Genomic DNA, 26,156 nt, shown 5'->3' with positions numbered 1-26,156 from the left:
AACTTGACCATCCGGTAATTATTTCTGTATTCTTAAGTGAACTATAAAAATCTAACTCATGTTTCCCAATCAGAAGAATCCATGAAACTAATTAAGAAATGTATAGAATGGACTAAGTTACTTTTATAAGAAATAATTTCAGACAAGACGTGAATTTAGAACACTTACTTTGATGCTTGTAGAGGTCAACTCTAAGGGATTTTTTAATTTCAATTGGAAAGACCTATTGAGGTATGTTTTTCATGTAATGTAAGGTAGTTAGAAAACTTCTGAGAAGTATATCATGGAAAGAATTAATTGCAATCGGTTCATAATAGACATTTAAATGTTTGATTTACCACATGTACTTAGTTTATCAATTTCCAAAGCCAAATGATTTCAGGCTGGTAACCTACGTACTATGAAGGTGTCATCACTCTTTTAGACTTCTAAGTTATCCAACTCACTCAAAGTGTAACTGGAGGGTGGGTGGGGTGCAGGTGTCATGAGAACTCTCAAAGGAAATTTCAAAAGCACTTGATGACATGGAAACTAAATTTTCTATTTCTGATTCATTTCATTGAAACTGAAGCCCACACAAACCAGTGCTAAGAGAGCATAAAGATAATTCAAGAAATTCAACTGCCGATGATTATCATAATTCAATTATCTCATCATCTAGCCTCTGTAATTTTCTGTGTGTGTGGTATTTTTTTGTTGTTGTTGTTGTTAGCCCCTTTATTTTAGTTATTTATCTTAATTTTTCACCTCACTAAAACAAAAATTATGTTTGGTCTCACCTTCCTGGCTTTAAACTCTAAGAACACTCCAGACTCATGTTTTGCCTCTAGCCTTGGCAGTAACTACCAGGCTCATTCCCTAATGCACCCCTTCCTCCAACTTCCCAGTTAGAAGACAGAAATTATACAGCGCCTCCCTCCTGAACTACACAAGGCTAGAACACAGTAAGACATTCATACCCATGACACAGAGTTTCTCCACCTTGGCACTATTGACATTTTGGACCAGATAACTCTTATTTTCGGGGAATGTCTTGTACCCTGTGGGGTGGTTAGCGGCATTAAGACCTACTACTCAGTAGATACAATAGCACTTTCCCCAGCTGAGACAACCAAAAATATCTCCAGACATTGCCACCAGTCCCCTGGGAGCATAATCACCCCTGTTTAAGAACGACTACTATAAAGGCAGAAGTGTGGAGGGCAGTAAAGTTGATTTATCTACCCAATATAATCTTGCTGAGAAATCACTATGTGCAAACCAATGTTGTATGTGCTGTGAGAAACTTCGAGAAGTGTGAGGCCCAGTTTGTGTCTTCACAGAAATGAACACAAATAATTAGGACATAGGACAGACCTACATAAAAAGTAGTGGTATCTTGATAGGTACTCAGAGAAAGGAAAACAAAATTCCCTTTGGAAAAATCCAGAAGAGTGCTTGGAAAATTTAGCTAGGTCTTGGAGGTAGAGCATGATTCCAACAGGTCAGGATGGGACATGAAGGTCTTAGAGGCAAAAGAAAGAGCATTGGGATAGGTCTTGAGGAAAAATGTGAACGGCTTTGAATTCCAGATGGTTTGGACTTTATTTAGTTCATTATGAAGATCCTTTTATTTGAGTTCATTTTAGTTTTGTTGAGAGGAAATGACATGATGAAATGACATGATGAAACACATGGTTCCTGTTCTCTTACTTTTACATTTAACTCTCCTTCCCTACATCCACCATAAATTGTGGAGAGAGAAATAAGGAGTTTGTAACCACTCCAGCAAATCCAGTCCAGAGCACTTCTGCTGGATAAAGGTTAATCAATAGAATGGATGGGGCTTATAATTATAAAATTGTTACTTTTATTATTTATTTATTTTTAATAATTTATTATTAAACAAGTAAAAACAGCTTGAGAAACAAGAAACAGTCTTTTGGAAAACAATGATTTCACGAAATAGGCAGAAAAAAATGTTAAAGTTACTATCTTTGAAGATTGGGTGGGAAATTAGCACCCAAGTTTTAATAATACATAAACTAAAAACAACATAAATTAGAAGGGCAAAGGCAACAACCTAAAGCACTCTGTTTAGGACATTGATTCTTAACTTCTGGGGACTTATGGATCCCTTTGAGTATATTATGAAAAGAGTAGTTTTCCCCAAGAAAATACCCACAGTCACATATTCATAAAATTTGGTATGACACTTCAGGGTGTTCTTGGCCTTCTGAAGCCCATAAATGGCCCTTCTAGGCATCCATGGCCCTCAGATTATAAAACCCTGATAGAAAACTACAGTCTACAAGACACAGACCGTTGCTTCAGAGACCTAAGAAGCCCCAGAAGTGCCTAAAATACCATGAGCGCAATGTAGAAGCTGAAATTCCTGGGCTCTTTCTAAACAACTGGATTTCATTTTGAAATGTAGTCAAAAAGCACTTAGTTATCATTTCCTGTTAAAGTTCTAAAAATTTAGATTTCTTTTATTTGATGGAAAAAGTGCTATATCTCTTAAAGCAACATGATAGAAAAATAGAAGGATTACTGAGTGGAAACTGAGAAGACTTTAGGTCTTCTTCTAAGAGGTTTAAACTTGGATTAGTAATTTAACTTCTCCGAGCTTCAGTTTTATGCTTTTTTGTAATAGAGTATTGCACTATATTATTTTTAAGTCCTCTATATGTTCTAAAATTTTATAATTTAAATTAACTCATCTAAATCTAAAAAAAAGCAAGACAAATAACTTCTAAGAATGAGAATAACTCCAGTTATTTTCACAGTAAAATATTTTCGGGAAGTGATTCAAAGCTAGATGCGGTTGAATTTCTAAATGACTGAATTTGCAAAAGTGGGTGATAAGTCGTCACACTCAGCTCTTATTAGTTATTAATTACTTCTCCATGACTTTGAACCAGAAGGATTTACTACAAGAGAGGTTCTGACGGGGCTGTCTGAATGATGAATCATTTCCCACACCGAGGTGGTCTTCCCCAGCTCCAAGGTACTCATAGGCACTACAAGGAAATTTAACTCTGGTTGCCTATGTTATACTTGGCATTTTACTAAAAAAAGAAAAAAAAAGGAATTTTCAATATTGATATCACCATGCTTTAGCCTGCAGAAGCAAAGGATTTTCTTTGAGGAAAAGTACTTGACATTAAAAAAATAATGCCCTCAGCCAAGTCTCCAATCATATGAATTCACTTACCATTTGTGTGGCTTTAAATCTGGCTGCACACACGCCGGGACCAAGGATTAGAAATGCATCTGGGTAGCAGAAACCAGTTAGTGTAGTCTCCTCTACCCCCTTTTGTTGTCTGTTTTTGTAACATATGTTAGCCACCAAAGACACAAACAAGGATAAAATGGTTTTCTCCTTTCCCATCTGGTTCTCTGTCAGAGATACAAAGCCTGAGCAAAGCATCAGATTTCAATGTCCTGACTGCTGAGAAACCCCCTTCTTGTTCTCTATCTGTCACCATTCTTCTTCTCAACAAATATTTTTCCACCAGTACAAAGCAATGTAGTCCAATAAAATTAGGGGTTATTTCTACTTACTCCCCTCCCAATTTCTGGTCATCAATAGTGTATTTGTGGGATAATATTTTTGCCTCTTATTTCACAGGACTGTGGTCTGATATAAGGGCTATATATTCACAGTATTTTGAACTCCTGAAATTAAAAATTACAGAGATTTTTTTCATGTATAAATGAGTTCCGTTGTATGAATCAACCAAAAAGTCTTATGGATCAACCAAAAAAGTCTGTTGTTTGGATCTCATAAAACATTTCTTATGAATAACTTTAAAAATGGCTATAGAGCTCTAGATTAGAAAAGAGAGACAAGAAGAAAGAGAGAGAGAGGGAGAGAGAGAGGGAGAGAGAGAGAGATAACATATTACATATCCTCTGCATTGCAAACATTTGCATCCTTTGCATGCCTGTACCGTAATGGAAACCGAGAACCCCTAGAAGCTGGGCAGCAGGGAAGGAGGCAAGGACTGTTTCTTTCAGGTGTGCAGTGAGTCTAAAAAGGAGATGCTGGTGACACCTGCCCTATGAAGAGATGCTACATTGTTATGTGGCAACGCTGCTGCTGCTTCTCCTTCAGGAACGTGCAGGACCCCACAAGCTGAGGACCGTGTGGCTCCTGAGGCTGTGCACGTTTGCAGAGCAATTGCAAATTGGGTGTTTCAGTGTCAGAGGTTGCCAACAAATGACTAAACCCTGCTATATAAAGAGTTACCACATAGATGTATGTTTGGGACTATAGGGATCTATCAATATTAATATTTTCAACTGACTGAGCATTACTGTATATTACTAGAGTAGTAATTTCTTTTATTTAAATTTGTCTTAAAAATATTAAAACATTCAGAAAAGTAGAGAGATTAATAGAATGAATGTTTCTAGCTCCATAACTTCAATTTAAAAATCATTATGATATCTTGTAATAACCTATAATGGAAAAGAATCTGAAAAATAATAGATAGATATGTATGACTGAATCACTTTGCTGTACACCTGAAACGAATACAACATTGTAAGTCAACTGTATTTCAATAAAAACACTATGATTTTGATTCATTTTCATCAGTTATTCTTTTTTTCTTTTTCCTTTTCATTGCCAAATATGATGAAGCAAAACCTAGATCTCATGTCACATATACTTTAGTTATACAACTCTTAAAAAACAATTACATTTTCTCATGCAATGACAATGCCATCATAACTCCTAATAAAACAGTATTTTTATCATATCATACTATGTTTATAATCAGTTTCCTCTCATTGCCTATAAAATGCCTTTTATATTTGGTTTGTTCAAATCAATATCTAAACAAGATCCCCACAATATGTTTGGTTGTTATGTATCTTAAATATCTTTGCATCCGAAGCAGTCCCAGCTCCCTGTTTTTTCTCATACCACTGACTTGTTGCCAAATTCATGTCAGTGTTATGATTTCAGTGACTATTTTTCCCCTTAAGTAGCATTTAACATATTACTTTATTCCTTATATATCCTTTAAATGGAAGTTAACTTTCAAGGTGAGTAATTTCTTAAAATATCATGACAATGTATTGATTTTGTCATAAATAGGCTCTAAGAGATCTATTTAGATTGTGATTAAAGACTTATCTGCCATGGTTGATGGAAGAAAGAATAATGTAATTGAGATTAAAAGCGTTCCCACATTGTCCAATGTTAACTGTATGACATAATGGATATCTTAAATATGGCCTGCTGTTCTAATTTATGGTAACTACCTGGTTTCTACACTCCTTAGAGTGTGCAGACTCTGGCATAGGGGATTCTTACTGAGAAATGTTGAGAGAGAACATTAGAGAATAATAGACACGATTTTAAAGGGTCTCTAATTCCAAAAAAGCCCCTTTACATATTTGACTTTGAATCGTGCCTCAGAAATGGACTGGAAGATGGGCCATCTACAGTAAGAGAACATTTAGGAGTCTGTTTGAATAACCAAGGATCACCGTAATGCAACTGCAATACTAAGTTACTGCATGACTGATTATTGGGTGAAACCAACTCCAGAAAATGAATATAGTACTGGGTTTCCCTTTGCCGAGTTATGCTCTGTTAACATGAGTCATCAAAGACATAGCTGATAGGTGAAGAACATAAAATGACATGAAACTTGAAAGAAGTATGCCTTGGCAATAGTAGCATGTAAGTACAGTAACATTTGTAATCCTCAGAACATTGTTATGTAGATACTATTATTTCCATTTTAAAGATAAGGAATCTGACTTATAAAAAGCGTAAGTAATTTCCCCAATACCACATAATAATAAATAGAGAATTCAGGAACTGAACTGAGGCAGTCAATTCACTACTCTTAACCTCACTACTATACTATATTGTCTCTTAGAATATCGTGATGAGCTAATTGTTATCTTTATATGAACACCAGAAGATAGAGAACCTTCTTCGGGCTCTGATGCCAACCATGGAACTAGCAATATTTCTTAACCCATATGGGATTTTAATGTGAGTACTTAAAAATATTCTATATAATTTAATAACTATGTTCCTTTTCTTTTAAACAGGTCATCAATAACCTTGGTCCTTTGGAACTGATTCTTAATACTCCTAGCCATCATAGGGTTCATCATGGTGAGGAAATTCGATCTCTTCTTTCGTTCCTTCCTCATTTCTTGAAAAATGACATTATTGTTTTGTATCACTTTAGCACAATTACCCAACCTAGTCACCACACACTGCAAATAGGCATTTGCTTCTTCCTGGACAAACCTCATCTATAAAGAAAGGACTGGAGGAAAACAAAACAAAACAAAATCCTCTCCATAGCTGACTTTTGAATTTCCTTTTTGCTTAGCTCTCCTCAGATGTAGTGGAAAAAGGAGTTAACCAGCTGAGGGGGTACACACTTCATATTGTGAGGAGCTTGTTGAAAGTTACTCCTTGACCCCATGCTGAGGGTCATTCCTGTGTGCAGTCAGAGTGTCTTGGTCTTAAAAACTGTTGGTGTTTAAGGAAAGCCTAATAAACAACACTTTCCTGCCTAAATTCTATGAACTCAACATACACTGCTCTTTCCTGACAAAGAAAAAAACCCCCAAAAAATCTTTAAACCTTAGTGCCTAAGGTTTAAAGACACTAGCTTAAGAAATAACAGAAGTATTTACATTTGCGCACCAAAAGACCTGTACAAGAGTGTGCATATTGGCATTATTTGTAATAGGTAATAGGAAAAAAAGATATAATTCGCATGTTTGTCAGCAATAGAAGAGATACATTGTAGACTATTCATGTAATGGAGAACTACATCGCAATGAAAATGTCCAAACTATTATAACATGTAATGGCATGAATAAATCTCACAAATGCCACTTTGAGAGAAGGAAGCTAGTAAGAAAATAATAAATATTATTGTTCTGTTTTTATAAGTTTCCAGGCATCACAGGCAGTAGTACTGGCACACGTCAGGCCTGCCTTCCCAAGGTGGGCAGGTCCCTTTCCCTGGGGCAGGGAGCAGAGCAAAAGCACAAGCTCCTCCAGGTGGGGAGAGGGTGGGGTCCTGCTGCACATGTGCAGTTTCCTCTTCCAAACTCCGCAGTCATACCTCCACCCCAGGGAATTATTACTGAGTTGACGCAGAGGTCAAGAGCATTATGCTCTTGCCGTTCCCTCCATATTAAAGGAAACACAAGGACTGGAGAAAAACATGTCCACATTGAAGAAGAAATAGTTGCTAGTTTCCTGTTTGGCCTTAGAGCACCTTCGCATGCATGTTGCTTTATATCAGGCATTCTCAGCCTCTGCACCATTAACTATTTTGGACCAGATAGTTCTTCACTTGGGAAAGCGGGGTGGGCATGCGGGCTGCCCTGTGTATTATAAGATGTTGGTCTCTACATATTAGATGCTAATAGTCTCCCCTCCCAGTTATGACTCTTAACAGTGTCTCCAGACATTGCCATATATTCCCCGAGGTTCAAAGTGCTCCCTCACCCAACTGGGGGCCACTGTTTAGCCTACGTGTGGCAATGAGTGGTGGATCTGTGTAGCCAGCCCCACTCTACTTTTGTACCACGGGAGAATTTTCCTTGTACCTTTATGGTCAGGTGTACATTTGCATGTACAGAAGACGTGTAAAGAAATGAGGACATGTGGAGACAGTTGAATTTATTGGAGTAGTGGCTTGGTGAATTAATGTTCTTTTTCCTTTGATTTATAATCATGTGGATATGATTGTGTTTATTTAAGTTTTTTTAATTAAGAAACTATGTCCATCTATTTAAATTTAAACTATTATTTAAGTATTTGGGGCATTAAAATATCATATATGTTATGAGTCAGTGGATATAATCAAAGGTAACTTAATTTTTACTTATGTCTTTTGTAATGAAAAAAATAGGAAAGTCTTACTGTAAGTGGAAAATTTTCTTCCTGGAAAAGAGGCAGTGAAAAGGTGTAAAGATCACATCAAAATCAAAAAAAAAAAAAAAAAACAAATATACATATATTATTGATATTTATCTTATTTCATATTGCCTTTTGTTCTGGACCATTTAATTTTTAATTATTACTCTTTAATAGTCCTAACAAAAAAGAATTACTTAGAATTATCCCAGATTTTTAAAGACCAGAAAAATTGTGAATGATGCTTCTTTTTAAATCGGGGATAATTCTAAATATCTATGGCTTTAAGGAAGTCTTTGCTCTTTTTAGTAAAATTATTTGGAAAATAAATACTCAGTTTAGGGCTTGCCTGGTGGCGCAGTGGTTGCGCATCCGCCTGCCGATGCAGGGGAACCGGGTTCGCGCCCCGGTCTGGGAGGATCCCACGTGCCGCGGAGCGGCTGGGCCCGTGAGCCATGGCCGCTGAGCCTGCGCGTCCGGAGCCTGTGCTCCGCAACGGGAGAGGCCGCGGCAGAGGGAGGCCCGCGTACCACAAAAAAAAAAAAAACTCAGTTTACTAGCAAATAAAGTCTAGTGTTTTCAGGATATTTTTAGGAATATCATTATTTCAAAAAGTATACCTTCCATTTTCAAAAATTTTTTTTTAAATATTTTGTCTCATAGGCAGAAATCGTTATTGCGTAGACAAAAATTTTGCCGGAACTCTTATTATATGGGATAGAATTTTTGGTAAGTAAAAACTATGAGCATTTAAAAAATTAAATTAGCTCCTTCATTCACAAAAGTCAAAAATCATATCATTATTGTTTATCTTCCAGGAACATTTGAGGCAGAAAAGGAAAAAGTTGTATATGGTCTAACACATCCCATTAATTCATTTGAACCTTTCAAGGTGCAGGTAATGTACTTGGTTTTATTTCTTCTGAATTGATTCCATCCTTTTATAAATTTTATATTTGAAAGAAAAATCAGCTGTTGAAAGGTGGAAGTACATTACACTAGCCTTAAATTATATATATTTTAACTGTAAAAGAATTTAGAAATAACTCTGGCACTCAAAGCCTTGAATCAAATTGGGCAGAATACATTTGAAAACAATTCATTGTAAGAATTTTAAAATATGTCTGTCACCTAGAATTAAAAGAAATAGCTCTTTAGCAAACATACCCTTTCTCAGAATAGACCTGAAATATATTCATGTATTCAGAAGGAGCGGTAGTAAAATGTATAATTAAGGCTGATCCCAGAGTAAGAAAAATATTTGCTTCAAGCCTGCATGACTCTGGTTAGAAATTCAGGGTGAGGCCTTTGCCCTCCTCTTCTTGGACGGAGGTGTCAGGAGCTATTACGGGTTGGTTAGGTTGCACGTTGCCTCACCTGCTAAGACTTGTTGCCCTGGACCAGTTTTCTGTCAGACATGTGGTATTGGTTGTTCGCTGGTCTCAATGGTTGGCACTAGAGAAATGAGGAATGTCTGTGAAGCTCTGATCCGTCAGTAGCAGAGCACCACAGACACTCCCAGGGGTCGGGACTAGTAAATGAGAAAAAGATAAAAATGCTTGAAAAAATGAAGAGGTCAGTCAATGACAGCTCTGTCTAGGGGACTGGATATACAGCATTCAGAAAGGGAAGAAAGTACAGGTTCATGTTGGGTCTGCTTTTCAAAGCTACTTCTTCAAGGTTTTTAGAGAAAGTTAAAGTAACAAAATAAATGGACATTTATTGAACTTTTACTATGTACAGGACATTGCTAACAGCACACATGTTTAATTTAAACATTACTAAAACCTTATAAGGTAGTGGTTCTTTTTAGCCTCAGTTTTTTGGTGGATGAAACTGAGGTTCTCAGGATTTAAATAATTCACCCGACTATACAGTTTGTCAGATGCAAACCTAAGTACGGTGGGTTGAAGGCCAAGCCCCAAACTTGGTTAACTCAATTTTCAAGTGAAAGGCATTTTTATGTCGCCGTTTAGAAGAGAAAAGTTGATTATATCTCTTCTTTCTTCTCAACTAGTGTCATTTCTCTCTCTGTCTTTGGTTCTCTCTCTTTTGGTTACACATTACCAAGAATATGATAGATTTTTGTCAGGAGAATACTAACAAATATTTCCAGGTACTTTCTTAATAATAAACATTTCTAGGTACCTTATTTATAGAACTGAAATCAGTTTCAAGATAATACGTTGAGAGCCACTTCTTCACTGGGTGTGGTCTTGTCTTCATAATGTAGAGATTAAGAAGGAAATACAGCTTGGTCTCTGCCCTCTAGGAGAGAGCCTTTCAAACTTAATGTGCATATGAATCATGGGAGGATCTTATTAAAGTAGGGTTCAGTAGGTCTGAAATCTGGCCAAGATACTGTGTTTCTAACAAGCTCCCAGGAGATGCCAACACTGCTAGTTCATGGCAATCCTTTAGCTAGCAAGGCTCTGGGAGTGTACACACATGGAGGAAAAGGGGTTCATATTCGAGATACAATAAGAAGTTGAAAACTGCATCACATGAGCTGCACAAGGAGTTGGATGATTAGGATTTGGAGACGCAATATTCAATCACAGGTCTTTATGAGCTGCTGCTAAATCTGTCCTCATGTAAATATTGCCTTTAGCATGATAATTGTCACAACTGTGTCTAAGTTTTAGTCTCCTACATACTCACTTATATTGTTAGAAATATCAAATCAGCAAGTTGTAATAATTAGGAGTTCCTAAACCTACAAAATCACGTACTTACTTTCACTTGTATTCCTTTATATTAGCTAAATTTCTCACCCTCCCATCAGAGGCAACAAAAGCACCTTAGGATGGCCCCTGTTAGATGGAGAGGCTTTTTTCCCCTTTAATACTAGGTACAGACCATTCATTTTGCTTTCCTTTGGAGTCCAAGAGTTTCAGGGCATTGGAAAACAAGTAAGTGAGAAAGTACTCCTTATTTAAAAGCCCTGTATTCTCATGGCTTGTGTCTAGAATGATAGCAGTAAAATTTCAGTCACTTGTTTTTTGTTTTTTGTTTTTTGGTGGTATTGTGTCTTTGTTGCTGCGCGCAGGCTTTCTCTAGTTGTATCGAGTGGGGCTACTCTTCACTGCGGTGCGCGGGCTTCTCATTGCGGTGGCTTCTCTTGTTGCAGAGCATGGGCTCTAGGCACGCAGGCTTCAGTAGTTGCAGCACACGGGCTCAGTAGCTGTGACATGCAGGCCCTAGAGCGCGTGGACTTCAGTAGTTGCGGCACATGGGCTAGGTAGTTGTGGCGTGTGGGTTCTAGGGCGTGCAGGCTTCAGTAGTTGTGGCGCATGGGCTTAGTTGCTCTGCGGCATGTGAGATCTTCCCAGACCAGGGATCAAACCTGTGTTCCCTGCATTGGCAGGTGGATTCTTAACCACTCTGCCACCAGGGAAGTCTTGTACTCAGTTTTTAAAATAACAAAACAGGTAAGTATATTAATGAGTGTTGTAACATTAATTTTCTGTGTTATTATTATTGCAAAGCCTCAGGATAAGTTTCCATCTAACATTTCCTTTTTCTTTAAAATTTGCTCAGCTAAATCCTACATTGTTGTTTAATTGCTTCAGATTCCTTATTATAATATTTCAAGTAATTTTAAAAACAATTTTTAGGGGCTTCCCTGGTGGCGCAGTGGTTGCGCGTCCGCCTGCCGATGCAGGGGAACCGGGTTCGCGCCCCGGTCTGGGAGGATCCCACGTGCCGCGGAGCGGCTGGGCCCGTGAGCCATGGCCGCTGAGCCTGCGCGTCCGGAGCCTGTGATCCGCAACGGGAGAGGCCACAGCGGAGGGAGGCCCGCATACCACAAAAAAAAAAACAAAAAAAACAAAAAAAACAAACAAAAAAAAAAACAATTTTTATAATGCTAGCAGTTTAAATTCTGTAAGAGATAGTGAAAATACCAATGAGACCACAAATTCTGATAGAGCCATAACTTTTTTCTACATTAATTTATCACTACATGTATAATAGAATTCATTTTGAGAGTCAACAGCTGATGCCCAATATCTAGGATTATTTTTAATCGTATGATACATTTTTATAACATATATGATATGTATAGCTATTTATCCTAATAGCCAGTATTTGTTGAGTCCTTGTCATGTGTGGGCATACTTTTAACTTTATACATATCAAATGTGTGTTATTTAAAGAATGTGAAATCCTGCTATAAGCCTCAAGGTAAACTTCTGACTCAGCAAACTTTTCCTATTACAGAATGTGGTCTATCTATTTAATCCTCAGAGGTCTACCATCAGAAATGGTTTTGAACATTTTTTCTTAAAATGAGGTGTTTGTCTGTAATTCAGTACATTAAATAAAAGATTATTTTAAAAATATATAACAGATATACAATATTTGTATGATTCCATGTTCAACTTTAAAAACCATTTAGTGAGTCTAAAAAAGCTGTCATTCGACATGGCCGTCGAGTGCACAGGCTGCTAGTTAAATCCATTGGAAGCAAATTCTCTGAACTCACTTTTTAATTGCCCTATTATTAAATTTCATGTTTATAATTTTGTGGAGCTTCAGAAATATTGACAAGAACACATTTAAATGTAAAGGTATGCAGAATGCATAGAATAAATTTCAATTTATAATGCAATTGCATATTAATCAATATTAGCAAATTATACATAACCTATATATTAAAGAATAATTTGTAAGTTACATTAAACAATAAAATAAAATGCATGATTTAATGTATTTAATCTTTTTTGTTATGGTCTTTTCTTATCTTAAATAGACTATATTTTTATTCTTCTAGTTCCACCATTTACTTACCATATGGACTACATTCTGGGCCACACCTGGATTCTTCAATAAGTTTTCTGTCATATTTAAAGGACCAGGATGGGGTCCAGGAAAACCAAGACTTGGACTGAATGAAGAAATCCCAGAGGTAAATAAAGTTCATGAATTCGATGATGGCAAAGATTAATTTCATATTGTCAGGTCTACAGCCAGCCTGTAATACATGCTGACTTCATGCAAATCTGAAAAAAGATGTTCCCTTAGGCAGATACAGCCCTGTAATGTGTAAATTAATAAGTGGACACCACCTAGGGGCCATTAAGAGGGGTGCCTTCTCCCAGGCTGACACTGCCTCTTATTAGGGAGCATGGTTCGGGGCAGAGCAGCAAAGGCTAGTTTTCTTGGCTCAAACCCACAGCTGAGAGCCTTTGTGTAGTGCAGAAGCCACACAGACATTTATGGATCCGTCACAGAGAGCCTTAGAGAAGATTCAGTCTAGCCTTCATTTTGTCCATGAAAAACTGAGGTCTCCAGAATAAAAGGTCTAAAGTCATACCGAAATTATCTGCTTATTAGATTAGATCACAACTTTATTCATTCCATAGTGGCGTAGTAGCATTAAATACAGAAATCCCATGAAAAACTAAAAATAAACAAGGTAGAGATTTAAAACACTGAAAATCAAATGAAAAATTCAGTTTCAATATGGAATTTCTCTTATGAAATGGAGAAAAAGGAATTTCTTTCCTATCATTTAGGATATATATTGAGATTGCTTATCAAAATAACTGTCATCGATAGTAATATAGAAATAATAAGCTACTGTTGATTTCAAAGATAATTATGAGTATAAAAATTAGCCAGTATTCAAGAAAATGAAATATGTTTTATTTGAATATTGTTATTTTTCAAAAATCCTGATCTGAATAAGGATATTTTCTCATCCACTTATGAAAGCTGCTGTGTTGGAATTTCCAGACACTTGGTTATGTTCACAGTTAGTTATATAACAATGATCTAACTTGATATAGGTGAAAATAATTTGCTTATTTCAGCTCCAGAAAGTCTAGTCAGCTACGGTTAATTTATTATTTTCCTTTTTTGCAATAGATAATTCAAAGTGAATGTTTTAAAATCATATTGATGCCTAAATCTGCATTATAAGGATATGATTATATTATTTCTGGGAAACTGTACTTTGGGAAAGCTGTTTTCAATAAGACAGACAGTATTTGCCTTTGAAGCATGATTATCTACACTATCCCAAATCACCTTCCATTTTCTCTTTTGCTATACTTTGATGTATAATCATGGACGTATTTTCATATTTCGTATTACATGTTCATTTTGTTTATGTTAATCATCAGTATCAATTCTTACAGTGCTCTATATAAAGCAGAGTAGATCAGAATCATAACGCTTCTGAAATGAAAAACAAGTCTCCTAATTTTTACTTTTTTTCTATCCAAAGTAATACACGTTAGAGTTATTTCGAGGATTAAAAAAGATAGCAAAACCTTTCATTTCTTTTTGCATATCTCCTCTTCACTTAGTGTGAATTTCAATGAGAGAGATAAGGGAACAATATAATGGAAAGGCTTCTTTCTTATCTTCCTAGGTCAAGGGGGAAGAAGTTCCCTTCTCATCATCAGCATCTCAGCTATTAAAGACATATGCAGTTGTACAGTTTGTTCTGATGCTGACATTTTATGAAGAGACCTATACAGATAAAGCTGTAAGTGGTGCTCATTTTAAATAGAGTGTGAAAAAGTTATCTGTCACTTTGAAGATGAAAATAAGCTCCCTCTATTATAGCTGTGCTCTATTCTTTTCTGTAATAATCTTTGAATTTTGGCAATGTCTCACATTTAAACAGGTAAACTGATTCTTCTAGAATTAATTTAATTAATGTAAGTTAATTAATTGTATCCAAAGTGTTCTGTATAAGATGTCCATCAAATGGTATATAATTGATCTAAAATATAAGTAGGAAATGATTTGTCACAAATAAATTCTTCAACAATTAAAAGAAAAGTATTTCAGAAGCTACAATTAAATGTGTTGGGGAAAGCAGACTTTATAGCAATTTCAACATGCTTATCTTCAGTTAAAGATTACCCTGGTAACTTGAATTTAAGAGATTTGCAATGTACGGTTAACTTCATTTATTTTGTCCTTTCTAAATATTCGAAATATTCCTGAAGCACAAGAGCACTGGACCAGGGTTTAGAATCTGGATTCTGATTCAGGCATTACCACCTGGGGAATCAGTTTTTGGCTACCTGAGAATACCCTCACTGTCTATATTTTGGAGAAAACAAAAATAGCATAATGTATGTAAAAATGCACTGTAAACCATAAAAAGATTAAAAACAGAGGTATTTTTAAATATTTGCTTTGTTTCACAGATTTATTCATATTATATTCTTCCAAAAAGGATTTACAGTAGTTCAAAGAGGTACATAAATTATAGTAAAGTAACTAAGTTGGAAGTAGGTGAAATTGAAAATAGGATGACAGACGAATGAAAAAATCAGTATCTGACTTTGTTACCAAGGAAGTATGTACCTCATGAAAGAACCTCACTGAGTCAGGAATGTTGAGTCCTCACATAGCAGCAATGTATGAGTAATGTTTACGCTCTAAAGAAACAGGGAAAGGGGACTTCCATTTCTAGCAAAATGGTGGGTTAGATAGACCTACTTCTTTTTAAGGCATATCAAACACCAAAAATTGCTGGACAAAATGTAATTTTTAAGAAAACCCTTTAAATACACTGCATAGATGAGTAGGCAAAAATTGAGGTACTCCTTAGAGGCTAAAAATGTTGAGAAAATGCAAATCCAATGAGATGCTCTTCCTGACAGCTATCCCAGGCACTGAAAAATCTCTGTTGATCAAGACCTTAAGGGACCCAAAACAAAGCTGAGAGCCTACGTGGGTGGAAAGTCAGTTAAAGAACCTCAAGTAAAACAACTGAAAGCAAAAGAAATACTCTCAGCAAGGGGAGGGGGAGGAGGATGAGAAAAAGAAACGTAAAAAGGAAACTTACCCATACTGGACTTGGCTTTGAGGAGGCAGAAAAAAGTCTTCCCTGAGAATTTTTGACTACAAACCACCTCTCACTCAGATATGGATCCAGGATTTACACTAATCCTTGATTTATAAACCTAAACTATGTGTGTAGTCTCAGATTAGGACTCATGTTTAAAAGACCTATGTTCAAATCATGCTTAGAGCAATCCCCTCAAGCTCAGGTCTCAGCATAGTCTCCCAGGTAATGTCTCAATAATGATGAACTGAGCGATAAAAAGCACAGAAACACACTAGGAGAAAGCCGCTATGACAAAGCATTAACAGAAACAACAAGCAACAGAATTATACCCTCAGAAACAACAGATTTTGAAAATAAAATCAATTAAAAGATAAATTAAGTAAATTTAATATATTTGAAGAAGCAAAAGTTGAAATTAAAAAGAAATTAGAAATTATGGAAAATCAAGAAACAATGATGAAACACATTTAGAAATAATCAAATTAGACTTCTAGAACACAAAAATATAATGGACATAAGGAAGTCAATGACTTCATTGGCAGTTTAAAGACAACTAAAGAGAGAATTAGTGCATTAAAAGAGCAAAAAAAGTATCCATTATACAGTGCAAACAATGATATTAAAAAACATAACAGAAGTGATCTTTAGACATAAAAAATAATGTGAAAAAGTCTAAGATAATGCAAGAATCCAGAAAAAATGCAGATGAATACAAATAGGATTCATGGGCAGTGAATTCAAAAAAGATAAATTACCTTTTTCAAAGATTAAGTAAGTGCTATTGACAGATATCAGTCTGTCCATGAAAGCTCCATAATAGAAGTTAATAAATGATATACACAGAAAAATTAGTCTAAGTTCTTTTAAATAATTTTAATATATAAAGCCTATGGAATTATATTTAATAATTAGATACCATTGTAAAAAATCATAGTATATTCTATTGGAACAATTCCAAGTATTCCATATGACTCACACATGAGTTCTATAAATAAGTCTACTCAAAATAGGTCACTGAGTGTATTAAGAAGGACTCTTTGGTTGTATATGACAGAAATTCAACTTAGAGTGAATTTATTAACTCATATAACTGAGGAGTCTGGGGTTTTTCTTCTTTAGGCAGTGCTGGATCCAGTGAGTCAAGTAACTTCATCAGGAATCTTCTCATTTTTTCTGAAGTTATACATTTCTCAAAGCAGATTCTCCTACAGGCTCTCAACCTTCATGGTAGCAAGATGGTTACCAGCAGCTCTAGCTTTAAATACTTCCACACAAGGAACTCCAGAAGTGAAAGTTCCAAGTTGGAGTCTGATGTTATGGGTGGGTTCATCTGGGTGTCACCAAACCCATCAATGTGATCAGGCCTGGATCACAGACCATTTAATCTATCAATGGGAGGACAGGGCCAGTGATAGGAAGGCTTGAAAGACATATTGAGATGATAGTTTATAGAAAAAAGGAAATAGACTCAAATAGGCAAAGATAACAAATGTTAAATCTATATGAATCCTTCTCACTCCTAAATACTATGTGATTTGAACTTCTTTTCAAAGAATATTCTTTTAACACTTAACAAATGTATAGTAACATAATAAACCTTCCTGTAGGATATCATTTTAAAGTATCTATGATATGAGTATCCATTAGATATCTTCTGTTCTAAGAAACAGATTATCCAGTTAAATGTGGCTTAAGTATAACTGAAAATTCCGAGGTGAATATTTCCAGGATTGATTAGTTCAGCAGTTCAAACATGTAGAGTTTCCAAAAGGCTTCTCTACAGTTCTCTGGGCTTTCATCATCATAATTACAGCAACTCAAGGCATCATGTCCTCACACTGTGACCAAAGGCAGCAAGTTCAGTTCTCCTAGAGCATCTTGTAAATTTCACTTAAGAAGGAGGGGGGAAAAAAGTCCCAGAGTATTTCCCAGCAAATATCCTTTCATGTCTCATTGCTCAGGACTGATTCACATGCCCACACTGAAACAATAACTAACACTACTTCATGAATTAACCATGAATGAATTATACCAAGCATAATTCATGCCCTGGGGATAAAGGGTTCACTGAGTACATCCCTTTCTTATACCTGGACAAAATCAGCATAGTATTAGTATAGAAGATATAGGGGATATTTTCTGGTTGGGCAAATAGCAGTGTATGTCACAGTGTGTCCTACTAAATAAAATAGGATTACAAGATGTTTACAGAGACTATTGGATAATATATTGAAGAAAGCCATTTCAATTTTAAACATTATTTAAAGACTTTAACGATTGGTATTGTCCATATGTATTTGTGTTTTTAGCTTTTAAAATTAATAACCCCAAATTGCTACACATAGTAACTCCAATTTTGGACACTAGACAAGTTCATATGTTCTCTCTGCCCACGTACAATGTTTTTTTTTAAGCTACAGAAAAACTCATTCCTGATTATAGGAGAAAACAATGATTTAAATTCTGGTTTCCATTTTGTGGACTGAAAAAAAGAAATAGGATATAATATGACCAGAAATGCTTTGAAAACATCATGGAAGAATATATAATGGCTTGTTATTTGCTGGTTCATACATGTACTACAACTAATGTAACCAATTCCAAATTGTAGCAGGTTCATTTGCCTTTAGCTTCAAAAGAGACAAAATTTGAACCCAAGAATTTCTTTCAGGAGCAAAGCTTTCTTAAAAGCAGCATGGATTACTTCACTCTTAGCAGTGCACAAGTAGATGTCAAACTACCATAATGGTTATTAGACTTATTAATTGCTTAACCTAAGGTCTCATAATCTTGTCTTCAAGTATTACATAATTAACCCATCACTGATTACTTTGTCAAACTACTTTTTTATTTTAATTTGTTCACCTAAGTTATGATTAAAATATGCCTGCGTTAATAGAGTTTAGATAATTGAATAACACCAGAAGAAAAGCTATATCATCTACATCTAAATATCTAACTCTTGATATACTGATCAATACTAAGTACAGTTTGCATTATTGAATTTCTTTTAGTTGTACTAAATACAGTCTCAAATTAACCTAATTCATAGAAACAAAAATGAAAATTTACCTATTTTGAATTTGAAATAGAGGCCTTAATATTAAGCTCACCAAGAGAATTTGAAGGTTTAGGCATGTGTGAATGCTTCTTGGGTTAAAATGTATCCAGACAGGGTGTATGTTAAAATATGTAACTCATAGCATGGTTTTCACAAGATTTTTCCACTGTCATAAAAAAACTATATGAGAAACTCATGTAGATATGTCGACAAAGAGAAATATCAAGTGATGAAATCCTTTTCAAATTGAAATTAGAGTTGGAGACAGCTTCATCCCTGACACAAATTAATTTTGAAAAGTGCATTTGCTTGTTTCCCACACATGTTTTTCTTTGCTAAAAACATGCTGTGCAAATAGGAAAAAAGGTTGCTTATTTGCAAAATTCTATAGTGCCTTTCTAGTCTCAGGGATGTTTAAAAGCATCTGAAGACATTAAAATCCAACAGCAATATTTTTTTTCCAGATTCACTGTAGCCAATAATCACATAGAAAAGTTGTGGCTGACGTGTAATTGTGGACCCTGCTGTAGTCCCACAGCCTTTTCTGTTTATGCATATACCAGAGTAGATAAATACTTACTTGTTTAATGTATGCAAGCTCTGTATAAATAACTTTGGGAGTCAAAATAGTAATTTGATGGCCACCAAAAAGGTGGAAAAGGCACACTTCTTTCTTATTGAAACTTGCAATGTATACATTTAAATATATAGTGTTTAGTTTAGTGATATGACCCACGGTCTTTTATGTTGATTTTAGTTTAGTAATGCTTGGGAAATCAATTCCTCAGCTGCCAGGGTCCACCTCATGGGGTGATATCATGAATACGGGTTTGAAATGGAAATATGGATGCACTAGCATGTTTCCAAAGTAAAACTGTAAAGGCAATGCTATCCTTTTCAATAATAGACACACTCGAAACAGTTTGAATATTTAACAGGGTCTTTAATAGAATATATAATAAAGTTACTGTAGCTATGTCTAGCCCAGATTATTTGGTGATATATTTCAATACGAGGCATCTGAGAATATCCAATATAAATTTGGAAACAGGTTTTTATAGTCTTAAATTCCCCTGGTTGCTGTACTCTGTAAAACATTATGGGCACTAAAATTTTGTAACCAATGCTTTCATATTGACATGTTTTAACAGACCCTTAGAAAAAATCAATATATTTAGTGGTACTCTCATAACAGAGAGTGTCGCTTGCACAATTTAGATCTAACTTAGGTCCTACGTGAAACCTCTCAAGTCAGTATTCAGCACATACTGTTTTCTTCCAGTGCAGCCCACTGGGATTTAATTTAATTTCCTAAAGTTCTTAGGTGGTAACTGAAGTAATATGAAAAAAGAAATGTGAGCTAAATTGAGCATCAATTATAATTTAAATCCATGAAATGAATATAATAAATGTGTATTAGTAAAGGAAGGATATTAACCAAAGCTACCTGTCTAATAAGCATAGACTTTGGGAACTTAGAAAAGTGATCACTGTGAAAAATCTATTTTTGTCCACTATATTGAAATATAATAAAGTGGGAAAATGAACATTTAAAAATGCCTTTTGCATCAAATAATGAAATATTAACTGTGAAATTAAATATATCTTCATACTGTTAGTACTGTCTCAAAATTTGTTTAGCATCAGGTAGCTCTTTTAAAAGCTATCATATAATAAATAAAACCAACCATGAACTGCTTATAATTTGAATTAAGATCTCATTTTGACTTATTAAAAATATGTAAAAATTAGATACTTTAATTCAGCTTTGGAAACTCAAAATCTCAATGCACAGGGTTTTTTTTTAATATCCTTATTGAAGTATGATTGCTTTGCAATGTTGTGTTAGTTTCTGTTGTACAACAAAGTGAATCAGCTATAAGTATACGTATATTCCCACATCCCCTCCCTCTGGAGCCTCCCCCCATCCTCCCTATCCCACCCCTCTAGGTGGTCACAAAGCACCGAGCTGATCTTGCTGTGCTACGCAGCAGCTTCCCACTAGCCATCCATTTTACATTTGGTAGTATATATATGTCAATGCCACTCTCTCACTTCGTCCCAGCTTCCCCTTCCCCCCGTGTCCTCAAGTCCATCCTCTACATCTGCGTCTTTATTCTTCCCCTGCCACTAGGTTCATCAGTACCAAGTTTTTAGATTCCATATATGTGCATTAGCATATGGTATTTGTTTTTCTCTTTCTGACTTACTTCACTCTGTATGACAAACTCTAGGTCCATCCACCTCATTACAAATAACTCAATTTCATTCCTTTTTATGGCTGATTAATATTCCATTGTATATATGTCAGTGCACAGATTTCTCTACCCAATGCCCAGTGAATCATGAGGCTGTCCAGTCTGGTTGATGGGAACTTGTACTCTAGCTGGCCCTGTTGTGAGCTCTGGGCATTGAAAGCTCTAGTCCTTTTCTAACCTTTGATAGTCTCCTCACATGCATGAGCTGATATACAAGACTTGATGGGCATCCGCCGCAGATGAATAGAGTTCTGTCTATGCAGCTCTCTCTCTCAAATAATAGCCCCCCTGGCTTCTCCCAAATCCCAGTTCCATCTCCTCGAATCAGGGAGTCCACCAGGCCCCTCTGAGTTCCCTCTGTGTGGCAGCATAGAAACTCTCTCAAGGTAGTAACCTGAAGCAATAGTGAGGGGTCATGTCATTTGTATCCCGTTTCCCTGGGATCACTGACCTTTGTTGCCTGGTGTCCGGGGTCTTGAAAACAATTGTTTCAGATATGTTGTTTTGCTTTGTTTTGTTTTGTTTTCAAGTGGGAGGGAAAATCAATCCTTGTTTCTCTGTTTAGTTGGGTGCACATTCATTATTAACAGAGTGGAATCATAGCTTGAAATATAACTACAACATAACTATTCTTCAAGTTATGTTACTTAAAGTTTTTAAAATAAAATGTTTTGCTTTTATTTCTTACACATTTTTGTAGAAACTCACTATTCCGTACCAATTCAGTGCTTCTGAACTATATATTTGTTGTACATTTTAGGCAATATATTTTCACCTTTGATATATTTATTTAGTTTGCTTCTTGTTTGAAATTAAAGAAAATGTTCATTCTAATCATATTTCTTTATGTATGCTTCAACAGTAACCAAACATTCTGAAAATATTGAAAAAAACAATGTAGTCCAAACTGATATATATATTTTTAAAAACAGGATCATATTTCAATATAGATTCTTGAGATCCATATAGAATCACAAATTGCTTTATGATTATCACCTTGAGTTCTGTTCCTGTGTCTATGTTGTAATACTGGGAAGCATCTTCAAGCCTTAGGTTTCAGCTCAAGGTATCTAAAAGGAGCCATCAGAGTCACAGAGACGATGAGGTAGCAGAGCAAGTGTGCCCCAAACCAAATTTTCTGCCTTCACCGCAGAGGTTACAGACACTTAAGTATTATGAAATTTTTGACCTTATTTTACAGATGTTTGGGAAGATGAACATTTTGAGTGAAAATAATGACTTTAGTAGATCTTTTCAGAAACTCCTAAAAAGGCACAACCCTGATACAATAAAATCAAGACATTTTCATTTCTAAATCCTTAGAATAAGACTACGGAAAATATTATCAAATTATCTCTGGCAATACACAAAGTTCTTAAAAAAAGAATGTATACAGACACTTATTATTATTTTAGGACATAGTGTATGGGGCTGATATTTCCCTATGTGAGATTTGTCAGGTGGGAAAACATGAAAGGTAATTATGTTGATCACCACAATTTTTCTGTGGAATAGTTAGAGGGTGATATCCCCATTCAAGAAGAAAAAGGCTTTCTTCTTTATATACCTGTGGGCAAAGGAAGGACTTCTCACACCTTCATTAATTGTTTAAGCAACATTGCATCAAACATGTAATTGTAATTTTTGAGTTCCTATATAGTTAACGTTGCCTCATGAGTATTTTTTCTCATCTACTTAAAGTTGCAGGGATGTTTGCTTTTTTCAAGCATAAAAATCTGGACAGCAATTCTCACACTGAGAAACCTATGGAAATAAGAGCTACCAAACTGCTTGGGATTTGAAAGATAATTTTAAAGGAGGAAAATTAATTCCTTGCTTCATAAGCTTTTTATAGTTATGGACCTTCTCATTTTTTGTGATAAAGACTTATAATATATTCAAAGCCTAATTTAGAATAATTCCATTTTAGCAGTTTAGGACAGCAATATCTTACATGAAAGATATACTAGCAGTGAATGGTGCAAAATGGTAGTAAACCCAATGAAAAATGAAATTGTACTGTTATAAAAAATTAACAAGCTTCATGTCATTTAGCATCTTGTTTAAAACACAGGAGGCTAAGTATTTACAGTGGTCAAAGTCTATAAACTCTATTCTATTTTTCCCTCCTTTTTGGTCTAGTGTAGCTGGACTATGGTCCTACCAGTAGGGATTAAAGTAGTGTGATTTCTAGGCAGGGATTTTGTCTTTCTTGCTCACTCTCTTAAACTCCTATTTACCACAGTTCCTAGCAAATGCTCAATACATATTCATGGAATGAATGTGTAGAAATCAGAGAAGATCAACTGATTAGCCTATCAAAGGATATAATATGGAAAAACTTAAGAGTTTCATAGGAAAACGGACTCTCTAAAGGAAGCATTTGTTCAATATTGGATTTCTTCTTCTGGTAATCTTAGTTTCCTTTAAACTCAAACAGTTTTAGGACAGTTTTGTTCTTTAAGAAATTAAACATAGAAATATTAAAGTATTTAATGTTTTAAATATTTAACATAAGCATTTAGTACATTAATATTAAATTATTAAATAATTTTAATTTTAAAAGGACTAAAATATTGATATTAAATTAAATATTAATGTTGTAATATTAAATTATTTATTAAGCCAATTAGAATTATATTAAAGGTACGAATAATAAACACAAATGTAAAATAATTCAATAATTCAATCAGTCATTCAAAAACCATATTAGGTACTGACTATGTGCTGGGCAGTGTTCTAGGCGCTTGGGATATAATAGTGAATAAAAAGATAAAACCTGTCTTAGGGAGTGAGAGAAGACAACAAACAGCTAGAGAATGGACAAACAAATATATAAGTGTATGGGCGTGATAAGTTGTATGGAGGAAAATACAACAGAATAAGGTTATAGAGCATTGTGCAGAAGTACTATTTTATACAGGATGAACAAGGACATGCAGTAGTTATCTGAATGAAATGAAGGAATAAACCATAAGGATCACTGTGGGAAGTCATTTCAAGCCTAAGAGACAGTAGATGAAACAGATTTGAGTGGGAAGGATGTTTGTCATATTCAAGGAAGAGAAAAATTTCTGATGTAGCATAAGAATGAAAGACAGAAATGATTCAGGAATTATATGATAATAGGGAGTATGTTGTGTAGAGGCCAGAGTAAGGACTCTGAGCTTTATTCTTACTGAGATTTCAAGCTCCTGGGGGGTTTAGAACATAAGAATGATATAATATGACTTAGTTTTAAAGAGATAGCTCTGGCTACATACCAGGGGAGGAAAGCCAGGATAGGTGGACACACAATTTAGAGTCAGAGAGACCAGTTAGGAGGGTATTTTAATATAGCAGAGATAATGTTGGGGGTGAAACATGGTATTTTTTGTGTGTGCTGTTTGTAGCAAATATCTTTATTCTGGATGTATTTCAAATATAGTTCCCATGGGCTTCCCTGGTGGCACAGTGGTTGAGAGTCCGCCTGCCGATGCAGGTGACGCGGGTTCGTGCCCCGGTCCGGGAAGATCCCACGTGCCGCGGAGCGGCTGGTCCCGTGAGCCATGGCCGCTGAGCCTGCACGTCCGGAGCCTGTGCTCCGCAGGGAGGGGCCACAGCGGTGAGAGGCCCGCCCACCGCAAAAAAAAAAAAAAAAAAAAAAAAAAAATATATATATATATATATATATATAGTGCTGATGTATTAGAAGTAGATAGTGAGAGAGTCAAGGATGAGTTATGGGTTTTTGGCTTGAGCAAATGAAAAACTGTGTGTGCCATCCCTAAAACGAAGAGAAGTGGGGCGCATGTGGTGTGGAGAAGGAAATCAAATACAGGGTTTTAGGCAGGCTAAGTTTCAGATGTGTAATAGCCAAGCTTCACTAGGCAGACAGATAGATGTATTAAGTTGGTTTTCACTCAGACACCATTAGCCAGGAAGCAGTTTGTGGAGAGAAGAGTTCTTTATTCTTTTTTTGTCCAGGGATCATAAATTCCCTAACCAAAACAAAAAATGTGTTTTGTCCTGTCTCTGAAATTCCTATGATATTTGAAAGAGCTAATAAACCTTTTATTTGTGCTTCCTTAACTTATTGTAATTAATTAAGATTAGCCTAAGAGCCATTTAGAAAATTAGTATAGCCTGAATATAATAACAATGATAATCATCATATCACTAATTGACTTCTTACTTTATGCCAAGCACTCTTCTAAGTACTTTATTATAGTCTTTGCCAAACTCATATTTTATTTCAGATGTACTGAGCACATAAGAGAGACTTAGAAATGCTGAACAATTTGACTGGTTACATGGCTAATAGGTTCAAATAATTTCAAGCACTGCAGTCTTATAGAGCATTTAAAATCATGCTATAGGTTTGGGGCACAAATCATTTCTCCCTTCCATATGAATTTTTCCCTAAAAGATCAAAAAGAAGCAATAATGGTGTAAGAAGCATTTTTCTTTTTTTTTTTTTTTTTTTCTCTCCCGTTGCGGAGCACAGGCTCCGGACGCGCAGGCTCAGCGGCCACGGCCCACGGGCCCAGCCGCTCCGCGACATGTGGGATCCTCCCAGACCGGGGCGCGAACCCGGTTCCCCTGCATCGGCAGGCGGACGCGCAACCACTGCGCCACCAGGCAAGCCCCAGCATTTTTCTTTAGAGACAAAATGGTTCCCCTAAGCAAACATTAATCTACTCAAGCACACCTAGTTACTTCTACCACCAAGAAAATATTTTTCTGGTGTGTTTTTTATTTTTGTTTTTCTGCTTTACTGTCCCAAAGCAGCCACCACGGAATTCCACATACCCAAATAGCACTCTCCTGCTCTCCATTCAAACGTTCTGGAGTTCACTGAACTCCCCATCCTATATCTGATATCCAGCACTGTCTCCATATTCCTAAACATTCTGACACTTTCTATTCAGTTTTTTGAGCACTCAACAATACTCTTCTACTAAACTGTTGCCCTGGAGGGTTAAAGCCCCTTGGCAATTCTGGGTCCCATTGTAGGCATTTAGAAAGTAACTAGGGCGGTGTTAGAAGTTGGCCATGAGAGACAGAGCTGATTTAGAAGATGATATGGAGCTGAGATATTGGATGTGAGCAGCAATTACAATTGGTAACTTTTGTTTATAACTT

General features: G+C 35.7%; 1 protein-coding gene across 1 annotated transcript in view; it reads left to right on the top strand.

Annotated features, from left to right (window-relative positions):
- Positions 1 to 26,156, top strand: part of AGMO (alkylglycerol monooxygenase) — a 348,225-nt gene that overhangs the window by 146,524 nt on the left and 175,545 nt on the right. The window contains exons 6-10 of the mRNA XM_007110783.2: positions 6,061 to 6,127; positions 8,561 to 8,626; positions 8,716 to 8,795; positions 12,672 to 12,806; positions 14,277 to 14,393. Coding sequence (XP_007110845.1) covers positions 6,061 to 6,127; positions 8,561 to 8,626; positions 8,716 to 8,795; positions 12,672 to 12,806; positions 14,277 to 14,393 — 465 coding nt within the window. The remainder of the gene's footprint in view (positions 1 to 6,060; positions 6,128 to 8,560; positions 8,627 to 8,715; positions 8,796 to 12,671; positions 12,807 to 14,276; positions 14,394 to 26,156) is intronic.

The sequence above is a fragment of the Physeter macrocephalus genome, chromosome 5 (assembly GCF_002837175.3).
Source record: "Physeter macrocephalus isolate SW-GA chromosome 5, ASM283717v5, whole genome shotgun sequence".
Lineage (NCBI taxonomy): Eukaryota > Metazoa > Chordata > Mammalia > Artiodactyla > Physeteridae > Physeter > Physeter macrocephalus.
The sequence above is the reverse complement of the archived record's forward strand: the minus strand, read 5'-3'. Positions and strand labels throughout refer to the sequence as shown.